Here is a 16,647-nt window from a genome sequence, read left to right as displayed (position 1 = left end):
TTGATTTTGGTTGATATTTTCATCATATTAACTTACAAAAATCGAATTATTTTATATATGAATATATATCTTCTACATCACATGATGAGTTAAATTAGTAATATTAATTATGTATTATTTCAATTATAAATAACTTTAAATTATATTGATACTCATATTTAGCTTGAAAAAAATTGGACAAATATAAAGTTATCATCCTCTCTTCTCTTTTGTTTTAAAATATGGACCATTTAATGAGTCCATTAAAACTTCATCGATCTAAAATTAAAAATTAATTAAAAAAATTCAAGTTAAGAAAAAGACTTAATTAATTTTATTAAAAAATTAATTAATCGGTAACCTAGTAAAAACTTAACTATTAGCATGTTAATTTGTTTTATGAAATTTTTTTAGTTGAATTGATATGATTTTAATTTTAAAAAAAAAAATAGGATGAATTTGAGTATTGCTCTCAACCCTCACCGGGTCGGCTTTTAAAAGTATATCCTCACCACTCCACTCTAAGGCTGTATCAGCTAGAGGTACTCCATTCTCATGAACTTTCACCCACCAAGTGTCTGTAAGTCTCTCGTCTCTGCCATCTTCTTCCAATTTCGTGTAATTTCATGTTAAAGAAGGTAAAGATTTGATACCGACAAGCTCAACTCAAGAAACACCCACCTTGTCTTTGAGCTAATCTAATCTTCTTTACTCAATTGATTGCATTCATGCAACTTCAATTCGTTCTCGTTAACCCCTTTACTTTTCATCTCTAATGATGCACTTTTCTTCGTTTTCATCCGCGTTAGGGTACATACAACATTTCCCACCTGCCCTTTTTGGTGGCCGTTCTTCGTTTCTTGAATGCTCCCCAACTGTTTGTGATAAAGTCTCTGAGACTTTTTCTTGGTTCTTATATCACTGAAACAACAATGGCTTTGTACCTGTCTTCCCCTTCCCAAACCGGTTGTTTCCTCAAGTACACCTTCCTCCCATCGAGTACTCCTTCTGAGCTACATGCAAATCCCTCCCTGACTTGTAGAAAACCCAGATACAAGCGTCTTTCCATATCTTGTTCAGCTCCAAAAATTGTTCGTGATGTTTCACTAGACAAGCACGTTGTGAGACAAAGTAGGATTCGGTTTGTTCAAAAGCTTAAAACGCTGCTGTTGTCCAAACCAAAACATTACATTCCGCTCCACATTCTTTCCAAATGCCGTTCCTATCTTTCACTCACGAAACCTTGTTCAATCCGCTCTATGATTTATCGTTACCCTTCCATTTTTGAAATATTTCCAATGCCGACACCTCCGTTGCCATTAAATGCCACCAAGCCTTACTATCAGCTGTGTGTTCGTCTGACCCCAGCTGCTGCAGCCCTTGCTGCACAGGAACTTCGTCTTCAGTCTGAAATTTCCACTGATTTAGCCAACAAACTGCAGAAGCTTCTCATGCTCTCTTCTCATCGCCGACTTGTCTTGTCGAAGCTGGTTCATCTTGCACCTGATCTCGGGCTTCCCGCTAATTTTCGATCTCGCCTCTGCAATGACCACCCTGATAAATTCAGGACTGTTGACACCTCGTACGGTCGTGCACTTGAGCTTGTATCGTGGGATGAACAGCTGGCTATTCCTTTGCCCGCTCCGAAAGTTTCTCGTGAGTTGATAGTGGACAGGCCTTTGAAATTCAAGCAGTTGACACTTCGAAAGGGTCTTAATTTGAAGAGACGTCACCGAGATTTCCTGGTCAAGTTGGGAGACTTGCCTGATGTGTGTCCATATAACACATGTTTAGAAGAATTTGCTAAGGAGTCCGTTGCGGCTGAGAAGAGAGCTTGTGCGGTTGTAAGAGAGGTGTTGGCCATGACAGTTGAAAAGAGGACTTTAATAGACCACTTGACACATTTCAGGAAGGAATTTGGGCTGTCCAACAAGTTGAGAGGGATGATTATAAGACACCCAGAGTTATTTTATGTGAGCTTGAAGGGCCTAAGGGATTCTGTTTTCTTGGTCGAGGGATTTGATGAGAATGGTAAACTTCTGGAAAATGATCGAACTTCAGTCATAAAAGATCAGTTGATGAAGTTGGTCAGTGAAGCAAAGAGGTTGAGACGAGAAAGGAGAAAGCGTGGTAAGTATGGCAATGATACTGGAGACTCCAATGATGTTGATGAGAATGATGAATTGCTCGACGCTTTTGATGACTATGATGATGGTTTCGAGAATGTGTTTGACTCTGAAGATTCAGGCTTTGATTATGAATTTATTGACAAAGATGACGAATACAATGAGTTTGATGGTTATGGGGAGAATGGAGAGTTATGGACTGCTGATACTTCCTTTGATGGCACCAGTGATGGGGGAGGCTCCAGGGAACCTTGGTAGCACTGACTGATACTGTACTATTTATCTTTGCGAAATATAGGTGTTTTAATGGTAGTTTGTGTATAATGTGAATGATGCTAGCAAATATCAGTGAATTATACTTCTTTTGAAGCTGGACCTTGCGAAGATGATTGAATCCTAAGTACTGACCAAAAAGCTGGATGATCTCTAAGAAATAGATGGAAGTTTGTTAAAATGGTTTTGATGCTAATCTTGGCGTCCTAATTCCTTTGATGAAATAGCTTTAAACCTTCGGCCTGCACATCAAGCTTGTTTTTTATGCTACCACAGTAGCCACAAATCCTATAGATGTAGCATTTTCTCCTGGAGAAAGTTCTCCCTGTCTACTTGCTACGTTCCAAAATGTGCGTGGTCTTCTATATCTAGGCAGTGCAGGGGAAATGAAACTTGATTGGCTGCACTTGAACTGATGGGCTTTATGTACCAAGACCATGTAAGTGTTCGAAGCATTCCTCGTGTCTTATATTCACCTGGTGGTTTGTTGCCTCCGAGGCCTTCTATTTAAAATTAATTGTGGTTGTGGTAATTTTTAAAATATTTTTTATTTAAAAATATATTATAATAATGTTTTTTTTTAATTTTTAAAAATTATTTTTAATATTAAAACAATTTAAAAATATAAAAGAAAATAAATAAATAAAAATTTAATTTTTTTAAAAAAATACTTTTAAAACATAAAAAATAAATGGGATGAAATAGTTCTGAAATTAGTTGCTTTAAATTTTTTAAAGAAATTAAAGAAAAATACCAGTCTTTTTAACGAAAAGAAAGCGAGAAAACAAAGGAAAAGCTCAGTTACAGTTTAAACTTATATACAGTTTTACAACTTAATTTCTCTAGTTCAATAAAACTAATTAATTATTGCATGTGGTTTCATAAACTACAGCATCTAATACTAATGTTTTTCTATATGTTTTTATTTTAATTCAGCTATGAATTTCATTTCTTCATTTTTTTTCTTTTTTTTGAAGAAAATAGAATAAATAAAAGAAAGTAATACATGCTCGAGGTTTATTAGTATATCCTCGGAGCCAACCCATATATCAATGTTTAAAATTTGATTTTGAAGGGTTTAACTCAACTGGTCAGGTCTTGAGTTTGCTTTCTAGAGGTCACCAGTTCGAGTTTCACTAACTTCAGGGTCACTAAAAGCTTATATGGTCATTAACTTCAAAGCATGTTGGATTAGTCAATATACACGCAAGCTGGCCCGAACATTTACATTAATCTAAAAGGAAAATTAGACTCGGGGAAGATACAAGAAATATAGATGATAAACACATGGACTATCCTACCCTTACAAGAAATACAAGGGGGTTCAAAGCTGTACACAGAGGTCTAAACCTTAAGGCAAATCATCTTCTTCCCCTAGAGATAAAAAAGACTTCATCTTATTCTCAAACTTGAATATTCTATATAACCTAAAAAACATACACGCGCAATCTCACAAAACTCCCATCTCATATTTAAATTGACTTGCACATTATAAGATATCCAACCTTTTCAAATGACTTTATTTATAAGGTATTGTTCAAATCTAACTTCTTATAGATTCTTATATCTTTCATTCTATAATAGCCTTGAAAAAAATACCATAATTTTTTGAGAAAAAAATTAATTAAATTAGAAAGTATTTTAAAAAAACTATATAATACATAAATAAATATATGATTAATGATGGTAAAAAAGCTATTTAATTACATTGCATTTTGGAGTCACTAATCCAATACAATTAACTTTAATTAGGATATTAAATAGTTATTTGAAAATACGTTATTTGAAAATACGGTATCGGTTGTTTTTTAAAGTATTTTTTATTTTAAAATGTATTAAAAATATATATATATTTTTTAAAAGAATTATTTTTAACATTAATATATTAAAAGAATTTTCAAAAGAATGTTTTTTTAAAAAAAGTCGTTTAGAATGGAATGCAATTCCAAACTGATGCCTTGTTTGTTTCCAGGAAAATGAATTCCTAGAAACCATTTTCCTCACTTTCCCATGTTTGGTGAACATAAGGAAAATGGGTCAAAGGAAACTCAATTCTGGTCAAAGAAAAAAAAGATAGGAAAGTGTTTTCCTTTTCTTATTCTAAGGAAAACACTTTCCCATGAAACACCTCTTCTTTGCCTCGTCTTCATCTCCAAAAACTCTGTTAGCCTCTTCAGTGATAACATTCACACTAGCAAGCCACTTTACAATATCAAAATGGAAAAAGTCGTTTCACTTGCAGAGGCTGCCAAAGGGTCATTTGTCTTCCAGCAGGGGAAGCCATGCCCATATCAAGCCCGTCAGCATAGACTGGTGAGTAATTGCTTATCCTGTGGCAAGATTGTCTGCGAACAAGAAGGAGAGGGGCCTTGCAGTTTCTGCGGCGCCCTTGTGTTAAAGGAAGGAAGTACGTATGCTGGTCTTGAAGAAAGCATGGCTCCTACATCAGATGCTGAATTTGCAGCTGAGGCTTATTCTAAAAGGCTTGTGGAGTATGATAACATTCACACTACCTGTGTAGTTGAATACACGAGTAACGGAGCGTCTAATGAGAACAATTAACAGTTCCACAACTGTGGATGTCAGGGAACCAAGGATCTCCATAGCCAATGTTCTGTCTTTGTTTAGCAGCCAAACCACAAGTAAAGGATGATCACTACTGCGATATTTGAAAAACTATGGAGATGGATGTAGCAGATAAAATGAGTGAAAGAATTTGCTTAGAGCAACTGCAGAGAGGCAGGGAGGCTAGGTTAATTTGTGAAGTCAAGTCAATCAATTATATTCAAGTAAATATAACCCCAATGACATATTCCATTAATTTATTAATAAATTATATTATAAGTGATTTAATATTTATATTTAATATTTTTTATATATTAGATAAAATTTTTAAAAAAATTAATTCACTAATAAATTATTTTCCAGTTCATTTTCCATAACATAACCAAACACTGAAAAGTGCTTTCCAGTTTATTTTCCATTACACTACCAAACATCGGAAAATACTTTTCCGGAATTCACTTTCCCCGGAATTCATTTTTTTTAAAAAAACTACTTTCCTGCAAACAAACGGGGCCTGATGCTAAATCTAACGGCACAAAAAGAGTTAAAGCCGAAACTAGGCATCACACCAAATTAAAACCCAGCTTGGCGGGACGAGACGATAAACAAATGGAAAGTTTATTTTTTCCTCGGTCACTGCTTACCCTAGCCTAGCAGAAGTAGGAGGAGAGGGGGAGAGAAATGTTGAGGGGAAGGGAGAGCTTGATCCGATTGGTTGGTAAGCGCCGAAGATTCCTCCCCAATCGTAAATCTCTTCTTTCCGATTCCACTTCCATTATCTCTCACTCTCACCCTCCTCAGGTACTCCTTGCACATCACCTCACCTCACCGATTATGATTGTGGTTGTGATTTTCTTTATTATTTATTTTGATTTGTTATTTGTTATTTCAAGCTTTTAATTTCTTCTCTCAGACGCCTTTGAATTTGGGAAAAACGGATGAAAATGAAGATGGAATAATAATGTCAATGGAGAGTGAACAGAAATCCAAATCACCGCAGTCTTCAGATTCGGTAACTTGCCCTGTTTGTTCCTCTAAACTTGCTGCTCAAGACCACATCATCAACTCTCATTTAGGTATAGATTTTTTTTTTTTTTAATTAAGGCCGTTTATTATTAGGTTTAATTACTTAAATCAGATAGAGAGATACTATTCGAAATTGCTAGGTACCAAATATTGACATTGCGTTAAGGGCTTATGATTTTTTTTTTAATTGTTTTATTATTTATTGGTGTTTCTAGATGCATGCCTAACTAGAGGAACCAAACGGAAATTGACGCAGCGCACCCTCTTCCAACTCAACTTCTGCTCACAACCAATGGTGTGTAGTAGGTCTAGTGATGTAAAGAAGTTGGGAACAGGAAATGTACAGGAGGATGCGGCAGTTGGTTTTGACAACTCTACTGCAGTTGATGAAAATGAAGGTAATTTAGGCACATTGGTTCCAATGGGGGAGGCTGTTTTAGGAACTAGCATGGATGGTTCACCTATGAAACAAAAACTGATTGATGATGATGGGATCAACAGCCGAGTTGATTCCTCTTTGTTGAATTTGAGAAGTGAGTTCACGAAATGTATTGAGGCAGTAACTGTGGATGACATATCAGGGGAGACTGCTTTAGGAACTAGTGCTGGTGGTTCGACTATGAAGCAAAAACTGATTGATGATGATCGGATCAATGGCCAAGTTGATCCCTCTTTGTTGAATTTGAGAAGTGAGGTCATGAAATCTATTGAGGCTGTACCTGTGGGTGACATATCAGGGGTGTTTCTTGAAACCTTCATTGTTGGACGTAGATTTAGTGTTGAAAAGGAATTAAATCTTGGTGCAAACATCTGTCTTTTGAGAGAGACAGATAATGCTAAAGATCCCAATGCTATCCAGGTATATCTCATTTCTGCTTTGGTTTTTCCTTGAATTTCAGTTTGTTATAGATTAGTTTTAATGTTAAATCATGTGATCATTTTGATTCAGGTTCTTTTGGCAGATTCCAGATGCTGTAAAGTGCTGGGTTATCTCCCCCGAGAATTAGCTCAATATTTGTCTCCTCTAATTGATAAGTACTCACTGACCTTTAAGGTAATATAGTTCTTAATTTGTGAAAATAATTCTATCCAAACTTGTATGTTTGAATTCTAGATTGTGTTTGAGTAAAGTAGTGTAAAGAAATCAAAGGATGGGTGTCACTTCACTTATTTTCTTGCCATTGAATCTATTCTTGAATCTTGGTGTAGATATTGATAAATATGCACTGATCAATAAGTGATACAGAAACCCCCCCCAATCTGATGATGCATAGTTTAATGATATATTTTACCTGTCCTATTGACTCTGTCTACATTTATGGATTGTTTTCAATATATATATATATATATATATATATTGAAGTAATTTAGCAAGAGTTATTAGTACTGTTGTGAAGGTTTTTAAAGTTAAATTGTTACTTAAGGTGAACAGAAGAACTAAAAATTGTTCAACTATATATATCTGAAAATTTGTTTTCTTAAAGAGAGAATTAATTGCCCCTGACCCCAAGGAAAGAATTTCCTGCACAACATTTGTTGCTCTCAGAATTGTGCACAAAACATGATGAATAGTTACCATTGTTACTTTTATGTCTGTTTACTCCCGACCAAACCTAATCTTACTATCATGTGTTTGTTCAAATCAAATGAGAACATGATGAATGGTTGCCACTCCCAAATAATTATAATCCCATCAGGATTGTTTTGCAGGGATGCATAACATCTGTTCCAAAACATTATCTTGATGTTGTTCCCATTCAAATCGAATGTTGCGAAGTTATGTTACAAAACAATAAAGACCATACTGAAATTGAGGACTTCACATGTTCATGGAAAAATGTTCTTCATGTGGCTGAATCTGCCAAGAATTATCCGCCTAGTATGACGAAATATCAACAAAACTTTTGGGTGTTGATACAAGAGGTTTTAAAAAGTAATCCCCATCTTTTCACCAATGATGAAAAAATGTTTTTAGGTATAAACTCTGCTATCTAGTTTAATACTTCATCACTTTCTTCTCTTCTTTATAATTTCTAACTATTTCATTGTTATTTGTCAACAGAATCATTTATTTCTCTATCAGATGACAGTCAGAGGCTTTTTGTTCGGCTCTATACACGTAAAGGTTATTTTTTTATCTTGTCAAAAATTTATACTATATAGAACCCAAGACCTGGATTAATAGGCAAGTTGACAATTATGAGAACAACTAGAATGGTAAGTTATCTGCACCACAAGAACAAAGAGTTTTTAAGGTTTGAGCCTTCAAAGCATAACTTCTTGGGTGATGATGATTGGAAAATTTTCATTATATGAAAAACAATATTTACCATAATCTACCCAAAACCCAGATAAATGTGAATTTCATCTCTTTTCTCTCTCTCCCTGTTCTTTTTTTTTTTCCGGTCATCCCAGATAAAAGGAAGGACCTAGAAATTCTTTATTTTGTTCTCTTTTGGTGATGCATATAAAAGCACCGTGCTCTTTACTAGTGGTGCTTAAATGAACCCCAAAGATAAAACCTGCATGGGTCACTTTAAAGTACTGTGATGGAGTTGTTAAACATTGCCTGAGTTGGATGTTTGAACAAAAATATGATGAATTGGACCCTTGGCTAGGCCATGTTTTAAATTTAATTGCTTGAGCAATTGAACTGGTAAATTTCATCGATTTCACAAGCACAAACCTTGAACCAATGGCCTAAGGATTGAGACTTTTGCATGATCTAGGTCAATACTCTAACAATTATGCTTAGTGGTTTCATGGCTTGTCTCATAAACTTGGGAATTTTTGGCTTCTCTTGGAAGTTTGGTTATAGTAATTTAAACAGATATATTTATATTAGGCCTTGAAATTCAAGAAAATCAAACAAATGGTTTCTTTGTTGAGATTTGTTAGAGTGTCTTGTATAAGTGGGACCCAAGAGTATGTCATTGCGTCCATCTTTCTTGTTGTTGCCAAGCTTTTAAGGAAAGCCAGCAATGGTTTTTCAAGGAGCTGATTTAGTTTGAACAAGTAGTGGACTCTGTGCCACATATCAAGGCAGCAAAGGAGAGGGAAAAAAATATAAATATATTGCTTTGCTCGTTTTTATGATGTATTCAACTGTGGTAAGAGTTCTTTTATTTGGTTTGTATTTTTGGCTTATAAGAGAGAAGATATTAATGTGTTGGCTTAGTTCTTTCTTGACTTAACTAAGTGCTTGTACAAAGAGTAAATGAAATTTAGGTATATTGGCTTTTAGGATGAGATAACAATTTGAGTGACCACTGTAACTTCTCATTTTCTCATAATGAAGGTTTTCTTTAATCATTGTTGCTGGTGGAAGTGCTTGAAACTATCTTATTTCTCTACCTGCCTATTGGTTTAAATATTGACATTGTCTCCACATATATACTTACACTCTAATAAATCACCTTCTTATGCTAAATGTAAATTTAGATATCCATCCCCAATACTATAACTTGCATTTTGCTATTCTTATTTTAGGACCATGGTTTCGGATGTCCAATATTTCATACCCAGAAGTTACTGATTCTCAGCAGGCTGTCAAGGATCTTTCTGGTATTTAAACTATTTTTATAATTTTTTCTGTAACTTAATATTGAATTTCTGAATGTGGCTTTTGATGGCGAGTTATTTTTTTCTTTCTTTTCATATCAGCAATGGGTTATATGTGCTCCTTTAAAGGAGTGGATGAACTACAAGAGAATGACATGGAAAAGATTTTGAATTTACTCACCGTGTCTGAGCTACGTGAAATTGCATCCATGTCCAAGGTTTGCATTTGTATCATATTTTCCGAAGTACTTGACCTAATCCTTTTTCCACTGTTGCATAAGCATTGATTTCTGACAAGGGCATCAGGCATATTGTGTTGTGTAATGTATTGGAGAAGTATTGCTGAAGAGCAGTATTTAATACTAAACACTCTCAACTAGAGATTAAGTGTATTCTCTATAACTCCCACACCATTAGTGCGTGCTACATAGGTATGCTCCCAGTCCCATTGAAAACTCTAGTCTACTTCCTTGTACAAGAAGAAGTTAGCCATTGGTACACTTAGTTTTATTTATCAATTTTCTAGCTACAGATGCTGCTTGTTGATCCATAAAAGATTTCTGTGTCATGGCTATGAATTTGCAATGTCATGGTAGATTCCAGAAGTACAATTGTGATTCTAATTTTTTAGTAGTCTATATTTTTTTTTCCACATTTGTAGTCACTCCGTCCCACAAAGAGGGTCCTATGCACAAATGTTAAAAAAAAGGTTTCTTTACATTTTGTTTCTTGAACTCATATTATAGGTTCTTTGAAGTTTTATAGGATACTAGAGCGTGTGGCTAAAAAAATATTGTTACTACTACTACTATTATTATTGATTTTATAATTTACTATTTTAGAAAAACAAGGTCATAATGCATTCTCTTGCTTACTAGCAGCAAATCTCGTACTAGTTTAGCAAATCTCTTACTACTTTAGAAAAACAAATTTGGCTTTGGATGACTACACAGTGAGATTTTCTGTGGACAGATACGGATCAAACATCTTTTACATGCTTGATGATCAAGACTTTATCCTTTTATGCACAAAAGAATACTAAAAACAGACAAACTCAACAAATACAGTGCTTCCTTGGTCCTTAATTGATTTTTGCTTGTGCACACATGATCGGGTCTTTTCTAAAAAGTTAACATAATCCATGATTTAAGAAGTTCTCTTGTGCTGTTATTGAACATTTCAAAGTCTCAGTTCCCATTCTTTTTCTTGGTTTATAGCTTTACCAATCTACTTCTCATCTAAAGTGTCTTTCATGGTTTGATCTTTTCCAGAATGTAAAATAAAAAAATGAATTAATCAAAATGTATTTGTGAGTGAATATTCTACAATATGACTGATTTCATGTTTGGAATGGTACTAAATACTAAACTACAGTCAATAATTTCAGTATTCATCAGTCAATTCTGTGATGTGGTTCGCTCAATAAGCATGTGTCCTATGACATTCAACTAAACAAACAAAATAGTAGTCCTTTCCTGATAAAGTCTACAGTACATATTGGACAATTGACTTATTTGACACATTATGAACATCTGTTTTAGAAAGTGTTCTTGAACTGTGTCTGAAGATGAATCATCAAAGAAATGCCTTAGAGCACTATAAATATTGCCACAGTTCTGCATGTTTGCACCTAGATGGCAAATTTCAAAGGCTGCACTTCCTTATGCCATTTATGCTTCCATGCTAGAGGCAGTGTGCTCAAATTTGAAAGGCTTCAAATGGAGGGAAAGCAAAGAGAAACTGAGAGTAAAATGTCATGGTTTTAAATTTCATGTAGACAAACTAACTTTAAGCAAATATATTGATCTAGGTCTTCAGATGGTTCCTTATGTTTGCTTTTTAAGAGGCTTGAATATCTTATGGGGATAGGAAGTGACAAATTCATGGAGGGTTACAGGTTCACAGCTTTTACTTCTGTTATGTGATTTCCCTATTCTGTAATTTCGATATTTAAATGAAGTGTGCGTGATAATTATGTCCTAAAAAATAAAACCCATGTTTAACTGCGGCTGTAAATCAGTACATGAAGGCAACACAATCTTTTTTTATATTAAAAATTCTTATAATGATGCAATATGCTCTTCTTGTTTCTCTGATGGAACTTCTTTGTAATTTTCTGTGCTTTATTGAGGCTTCAGAATGGTACTCGTGTTACAAGAAAACAGGATCTTATTGCATCTGTTTTTTCATCCTATGAAGATGGAGTATGGTATTAATATTTTTTTCTGTTAGATGATGTGCTTCTCCTCTTGGTGTGTCAATGAGTATCGCAATTAATATCTTTCATGTTGATTTTGATCTTACCAGCCCATTCCTACCAATCGCTATTTTGGATAGAACAGGAATTTGTATTAAGATATCTTCAAAAGCTGAGTCCCTTATCTGGCGCACTGAGGTGTTCTTTACTTTCCATTGCTTGAGTTAGTCATGGTGGAAATAAGACAAGGATGTTGATCTGGTTTACAACTAAGGTGTTCTTTGAATTTCATTTCCTATGCAGAGACTTTTCTTCCTGAATGGAGAGCAGGATCTTTCAGCATTCCTACTTGTTGATTTGGGCATCATCAAGTATCCAGCATACCACTGCATAATATCGGAACAAATTTTCTCAGCTCGAAGTGACCTTATAGCTTATGAAGAGGTGCTATATTTCTATGAGAATTTGCCTTTAAAGTCTTGCTGCTTTTTACCTTCATTAACACTTCATGTTTTACAGGCAATTGAAGTGGCACAAATGATGGATGAATCTCTTGATGAAAACAAAAGTGAATCAGTACTTAGATGCATAAAGATAGCTGAGTCTCGTATGTCTCATACTAAAGCAAGTCACTCAACAGCCTCTGAATTAGTGACTGCTTTTTTCTCATGCTTTTCAGCATCCTGGGTATACTCTAAAGTGGTCTTTCTAGGAGTTTCTTTTCTTGAGCGCGAGCGGAGGTACACAATTTATAATTTAGCCTCGCTTTTATGAAATTTTGTAGTGCAATTGGATTGTTTCTCTCTTTATTTTAAGATTTGCAAACTTGCTTTTTTCTTTTTATTTATTTTATTGTATAGAAAATCATGAGTGCCCTCTCCTCTTCCTGGGCAGCACTTCTTATTCTCTTCATGCTTCTACCATTTTAACTTTTTTTTATTCAAATGAATGGTCTCATCCCTATAGACATCAAAATAAAGAAATAGAATAAGTTTTCATCCCTTCCCCCAAACAACACGGAAGTTCTTGGCTCCACCTGCCAGCCCCTTATAGTGTCTTTGCAAATTTCAGAAGCAGTTCATTCTGCAGCATATGTTTTCTTTGCAAGTGAAATTTAGTAAAGTTGAGATACTTCTGAGTTCTGAATGATCTTTTTTTTTAAGTTATGAGGAAATTATGCATATCAAATCAGTACGATGGGTAACTATGCATGATCATGTGATAGAATTTATATTTGCTTGTTGATGCATGTATAAATTCGTGCATATCAAATCAGTATGGTGGGTAACTATGCATGATCATGTGGTAGAATTTATATATGCTTGTTTATACATGTATAAATTCATTCTGGAAAAACCATTGTGACTACTTTGGTCTTTCAAGTGACTGATATTGATTCCAAATAAAGAAAGTTGATCGTGTGCTTGTGCAATGTCAGTTCTCCTACATTCTTTGAACTAGAAACCTCATAGATATTATTGAAGTTAGCTGTGTCGGTGCTACATTGATATTTTGTGCTCAGAAACTTGTTGCTGCATTTTTAAGGTAAGGTACAAAAGCCGCCGCAGAAATTATTTTCCACCATCAAAGGCTCCTACACTATATTTCAAATCTAAAACTCATAAGATAGATGCAGACCAGAAAAATCAACCGTCATTTTCAACCATTTTAAATAATTTCTTTTAACAAAAAAGCCCTTCAATATACTTGCTAATTGATGGGAAAGTGGAAAAGATGTTTCAGCGATGACGATTGTGCTGGTGGTTTTGGCGGCTGTGCAATGCATCTCTTTTCTCTCTCTTGCTCTTTTCATCCAATTCGTTGTTTTGCTTCCTAGGGTTGATTAGCACTGTTCTAAAATCATATACCAAGAGCAGAAAGAACAGTCAAAGAATGAAAAGTTGCTTCAGAGTATATTCGTGGATATCCTTTTAGGATGTTGGAAGGGGTGTTGATTGGTCAATGGCAATCTGATGTTGGATGATTCCTGCTCTACTTCTGGAAAGCATTTTCTTGTGTAAACAATTGAATTTTTCTTTTCCTTTTTGATACAAATGTTTTATAGAAAGATTTTATCCTGGTTTTCAGAATCAAATTTGGTGGGTGCTATGGTCAAAGCCAAAAATCTATTTGCACAGAATTTATTGGTAACAAAATTGTTGTTCAGCTGTATAATAATGTATATCCATTTAAGGACAGTTGTATTATTTTGAGCAAGGCATCTCTCTTCTGTTTGTGTTTAAGGAAATAGTCCTTGGTCTCATGTTCTCCTGTTGATTACTCTGCAAGTCAAAATCTGTTTTGTTTGTAGTATCATGTGAATTACTAAATAAGACAGTTGCAGCATCAGGAAAATGGTGCTGTATTATGTGCGATTACATGAAATATGTCTAAATGAACTGAAGTTCTCTTCAGGTACAAGGATGCAATTAATTTGTTGAAGAGGTTGCTTTTTAATTTCACTTGTGATGGAAGAAGGGGGAACTGGACACTGAGATTGTCTATTGATTTGGAGCACATGGGCTGTCCCAATGAGAGCCTTTTAGTTGCTGAAGATGGGTTACTGGATCCAGGGGTACGTGCTGGTTCAAGAATTGCATTGCAAAGGCGTGTTCTTCGCCTGGGAAAACCACCAAGGCGCTGGAAAGCTCCTAGTTTCTCATCGTTTATCAAGAGGAAGATCAGAGAGGTAACTGATTGGGTGATTCTTTCAGATTTGGGATGCTAGTGAACTTGTAGTTCAACGTTAATAACTCAAAATATGCCATCTCCCAACAATGTTCTGTTTTACAAATTCCTACTGTTAATATAGGTTCATATTCAAGGAAGACCTTTGAACTGTGAAGCTGGAATAAAGAGCAGATTCTATGGAGAAGATGGGGCACAATGTGGAGTTGAGCAGCTTGCTTTACAGTATTATGCTGGTGAAGGCGGTGGATGGCAGGGTGTTCATACAGAGAGTGGAATTTGGTTAACAATTTTTGCACTTCTTATGTGGGACATTATATTTTCTGATTTACCAAGTGTCTTCCGCAACAGATTTCAGGTATGGCTTGTATTTAAGCTGTAAAACTCTCATCTTTTGGGTTTCGGCATGTTTTGCTGCAAAATATTGATGCTCAAAACTTCATGGTAGACAAATAGCCTATCATATGCATAAGTTATATTGTTGCTAACAGCTGCTGCCCCATCATCAGTCTTATCATTGTTGTATTGAAGATATTTTTTAAAAATTGTGGAAGAGAAGTTTAGAAATGGTAGTGGGCAGGTTTCCCTAGTCGGGGAAAAAGACAGTTGAAGTTTCCCTGCAGATTTCTTTTATTTTTAATCATTTAGTTTTATGTTCAAGATTTTCATTATATAATGATTTATTTAAAATGAATTACTAAAACAAAATAAAAACTTGTGAATATTTGTTAAGTTTTGACTTCCATTTCGATTGCTGTTTTGAAAATTTTTGGATTTTTTTTATCTTCAAATTAATTTGTTTTTTATGTTTTAGGATTATTTTGATATGCTAGTGTTAAAAAAAATTAAAAATTAAAAAATATAATTTTGATGTATTTTCAAGCGAAAAACATTTTAAACAATATCTACCACACTCCCAAACAGACACTAAGAGCTTCTTCTCAATGTAGTTCCAATGTATTTGCTACTCAATTCTTCATCTGTTTTTCCCTTTTGTTATGTGTAGTTTGTTGCTTGACTCTCCAATTTTTACCTATTTTTATAGAATTTAAGAAAATATATATATATATATATATATATATATATATATATATATATTTTATTTTGCAGACTGCTCCCTTGGATTTAGAGACTGATAACTTCTATCCAGCAAGAAAGAGCCTTATAGAATCCCAGTTGCAGAAAATTTATGATGGCACGGCAGAGATGATCCTCATCACATCATGGGAATTGCATTCAGGAACAGCTTGTAGGGGTGTTAATTGGGACCGGCATTCTCTCCCGGAACTTCGAGCCGCTGTTACCTGCGTTGGAGGCCCTTGTTTGGCCTCTCTCTGCCGACACCTTGCTCAAGATTATCGGAGCTGGTCCAGTGGAATGCCAGATTTGTTGCTGTGGCGCTTCCATGGAGAGTACAAAGGTGAAGCCAAGCTTGTCGAAGTTAAAGGCCCCAGGGATTGCCTCTCTGAGCAGCAACGAGCATGGTTGCTGCTACTAATGGATTGTGGGTTCAACACTGAAGTATGTAAAGTAAGCATTATGCCATTATCCACGTGATGACAAGCTGGTGCTCGTAAGACTGTTCAGACATGCAAGGATACTTTCAGAAGCTTACAGAAGCCAGTTGATGGAGTATCATACAGATGGCTTCACTTGCAATTATTGTCCACTTCAACGCATAAAGTTTCCAAGGGAGGGCCTCAATTCGTCAGATTCTTTGTTAAAGACGGAGAGAACCCTAAACCATGCTATTAAATTGCCGTTTAGGAAAGCAGCCCAAACAACATTTTACAAAAAAAAAATGAATTTTTTTATTTAAAAATAATTTTTTTATAAGTTTTTTTGTATCCTTTTTATATGTTAATATCAATCCTTGCTACTATCGAGATGCACATAATTGTTTGGTGGCAAAAAGGAGACATATTTTTGACGTTACATAATGTACATGTTGATGTAATAATGACATTAGCTAGTAATGTGAACATAATAGCATCGTGTTTAAACCCGGTTCAGTTCAAGGCTCGGGTTTTGGGTTTTGATCTGTTCGGCCGGGTCAATTTTTATTTTTAAAAAAATTCAAAACGGCGTTGTTTTAGTAAAAAAAAAAAAAGTCAACTGGTTTTTTACCGGATTTTGCCGGGTCAACCTGCCGGGTCGGTCGGGTTACACCGGGATATGATTTTTTCTATTTTTTCATCAATCCGGTTCGGTTCTAGTCCCGGATCGGCTGGG

The 16,647-nt window shown here is 35.0% G+C and overlaps 2 protein-coding genes across 3 annotated transcripts; both read left to right on the top strand.

Annotated features, from left to right (window-relative positions):
* The first annotated feature begins 414 nt into the window (after positions 1-414).
* Positions 415-2,474, top strand: LOC7466191 (protein WHAT'S THIS FACTOR 1 homolog, chloroplastic). The gene is made up of 2 exons (XM_002302862.4): positions 415-559; positions 789-2,474. The coding sequence occupies exon 2, from the start codon at positions 912-914 to the stop codon at positions 2,361-2,363; it is 1,452 nt and encodes a 483-aa protein (XP_002302898.3). The 5' UTR covers positions 415-559; positions 789-911; the 3' UTR covers positions 2,364-2,474.
* A 3,040-nt stretch (positions 2,475-5,514) lies between these two features.
* Positions 5,515-16,452, top strand: LOC7466190 (fanconi-associated nuclease 1 homolog). Of its 2 annotated transcripts, none has more exons than XM_024595868.2 (15): positions 5,515-5,744; positions 5,857-6,019; positions 6,185-6,828; positions 6,919-7,023; positions 7,680-7,944; positions 8,032-8,094; positions 9,459-9,533; positions 9,633-9,748; positions 11,669-11,739; positions 11,838-11,925; positions 12,031-12,171; positions 12,247-12,467; positions 14,143-14,416; positions 14,540-14,773; positions 15,526-16,452. In XM_024595868.2, exons 1-15 carry the CDS (start codon positions 5,625-5,627, stop codon positions 15,970-15,972), a joined length of 3,027 nt encoding a protein of 1,008 aa, XP_024451636.2. In that variant the 5' UTR covers positions 5,515-5,624; the 3' UTR covers positions 15,973-16,452. The 2 variants fall into 2 exon arrangements, with proteins under 2 accessions (XP_024451636.2, XP_024451637.2); XM_024595869.2 differs by having other exon boundaries at positions 5,579-5,744; positions 5,837-6,019.
* Positions 16,453-16,647: the final 195 nt, after the last annotated feature.

This window comes from Populus trichocarpa, chromosome 2, assembly GCF_000002775.5.
Source record: "Populus trichocarpa isolate Nisqually-1 chromosome 2, P.trichocarpa_v4.1, whole genome shotgun sequence".
Taxonomy (NCBI): Eukaryota; Viridiplantae; Streptophyta; class Magnoliopsida; order Malpighiales; family Salicaceae; genus Populus; species Populus trichocarpa.
Note: the sequence above shows the minus strand (reverse complement) of the source record. Positions and strands in the feature narration are given on the sequence as shown.

Excerpts from the sequence above, each read along its gene's own strand:
- LOC7466191 (XM_002302862.4), top strand. The coding sequence starts at position 912 with ATGGCTTTGTACCTGTCTTCCCCTTCCCAAACCGGTTGTTTCCTCAAG.
- LOC7466190 (XM_024595868.2), top strand. The coding sequence starts at position 5,625 with ATGTTGAGGGGAAGGGAGAGCTTGATCCGATTGGTTGGTAAGCGCCGA. Across the intron at positions 7,945-8,031 it reads TGATGAAAAAATGTTTTTAG|AATCATTTATTTCTCTATCA; the intron begins GTATAAACTCTG and ends ATTTGTCAACAG. Across the intron at positions 14,774-15,525 it reads TCTTCCGCAACAGATTTCAG|ACTGCTCCCTTGGATTTAGA; the intron begins GTATGGCTTGTA and ends TTTATTTTGCAG.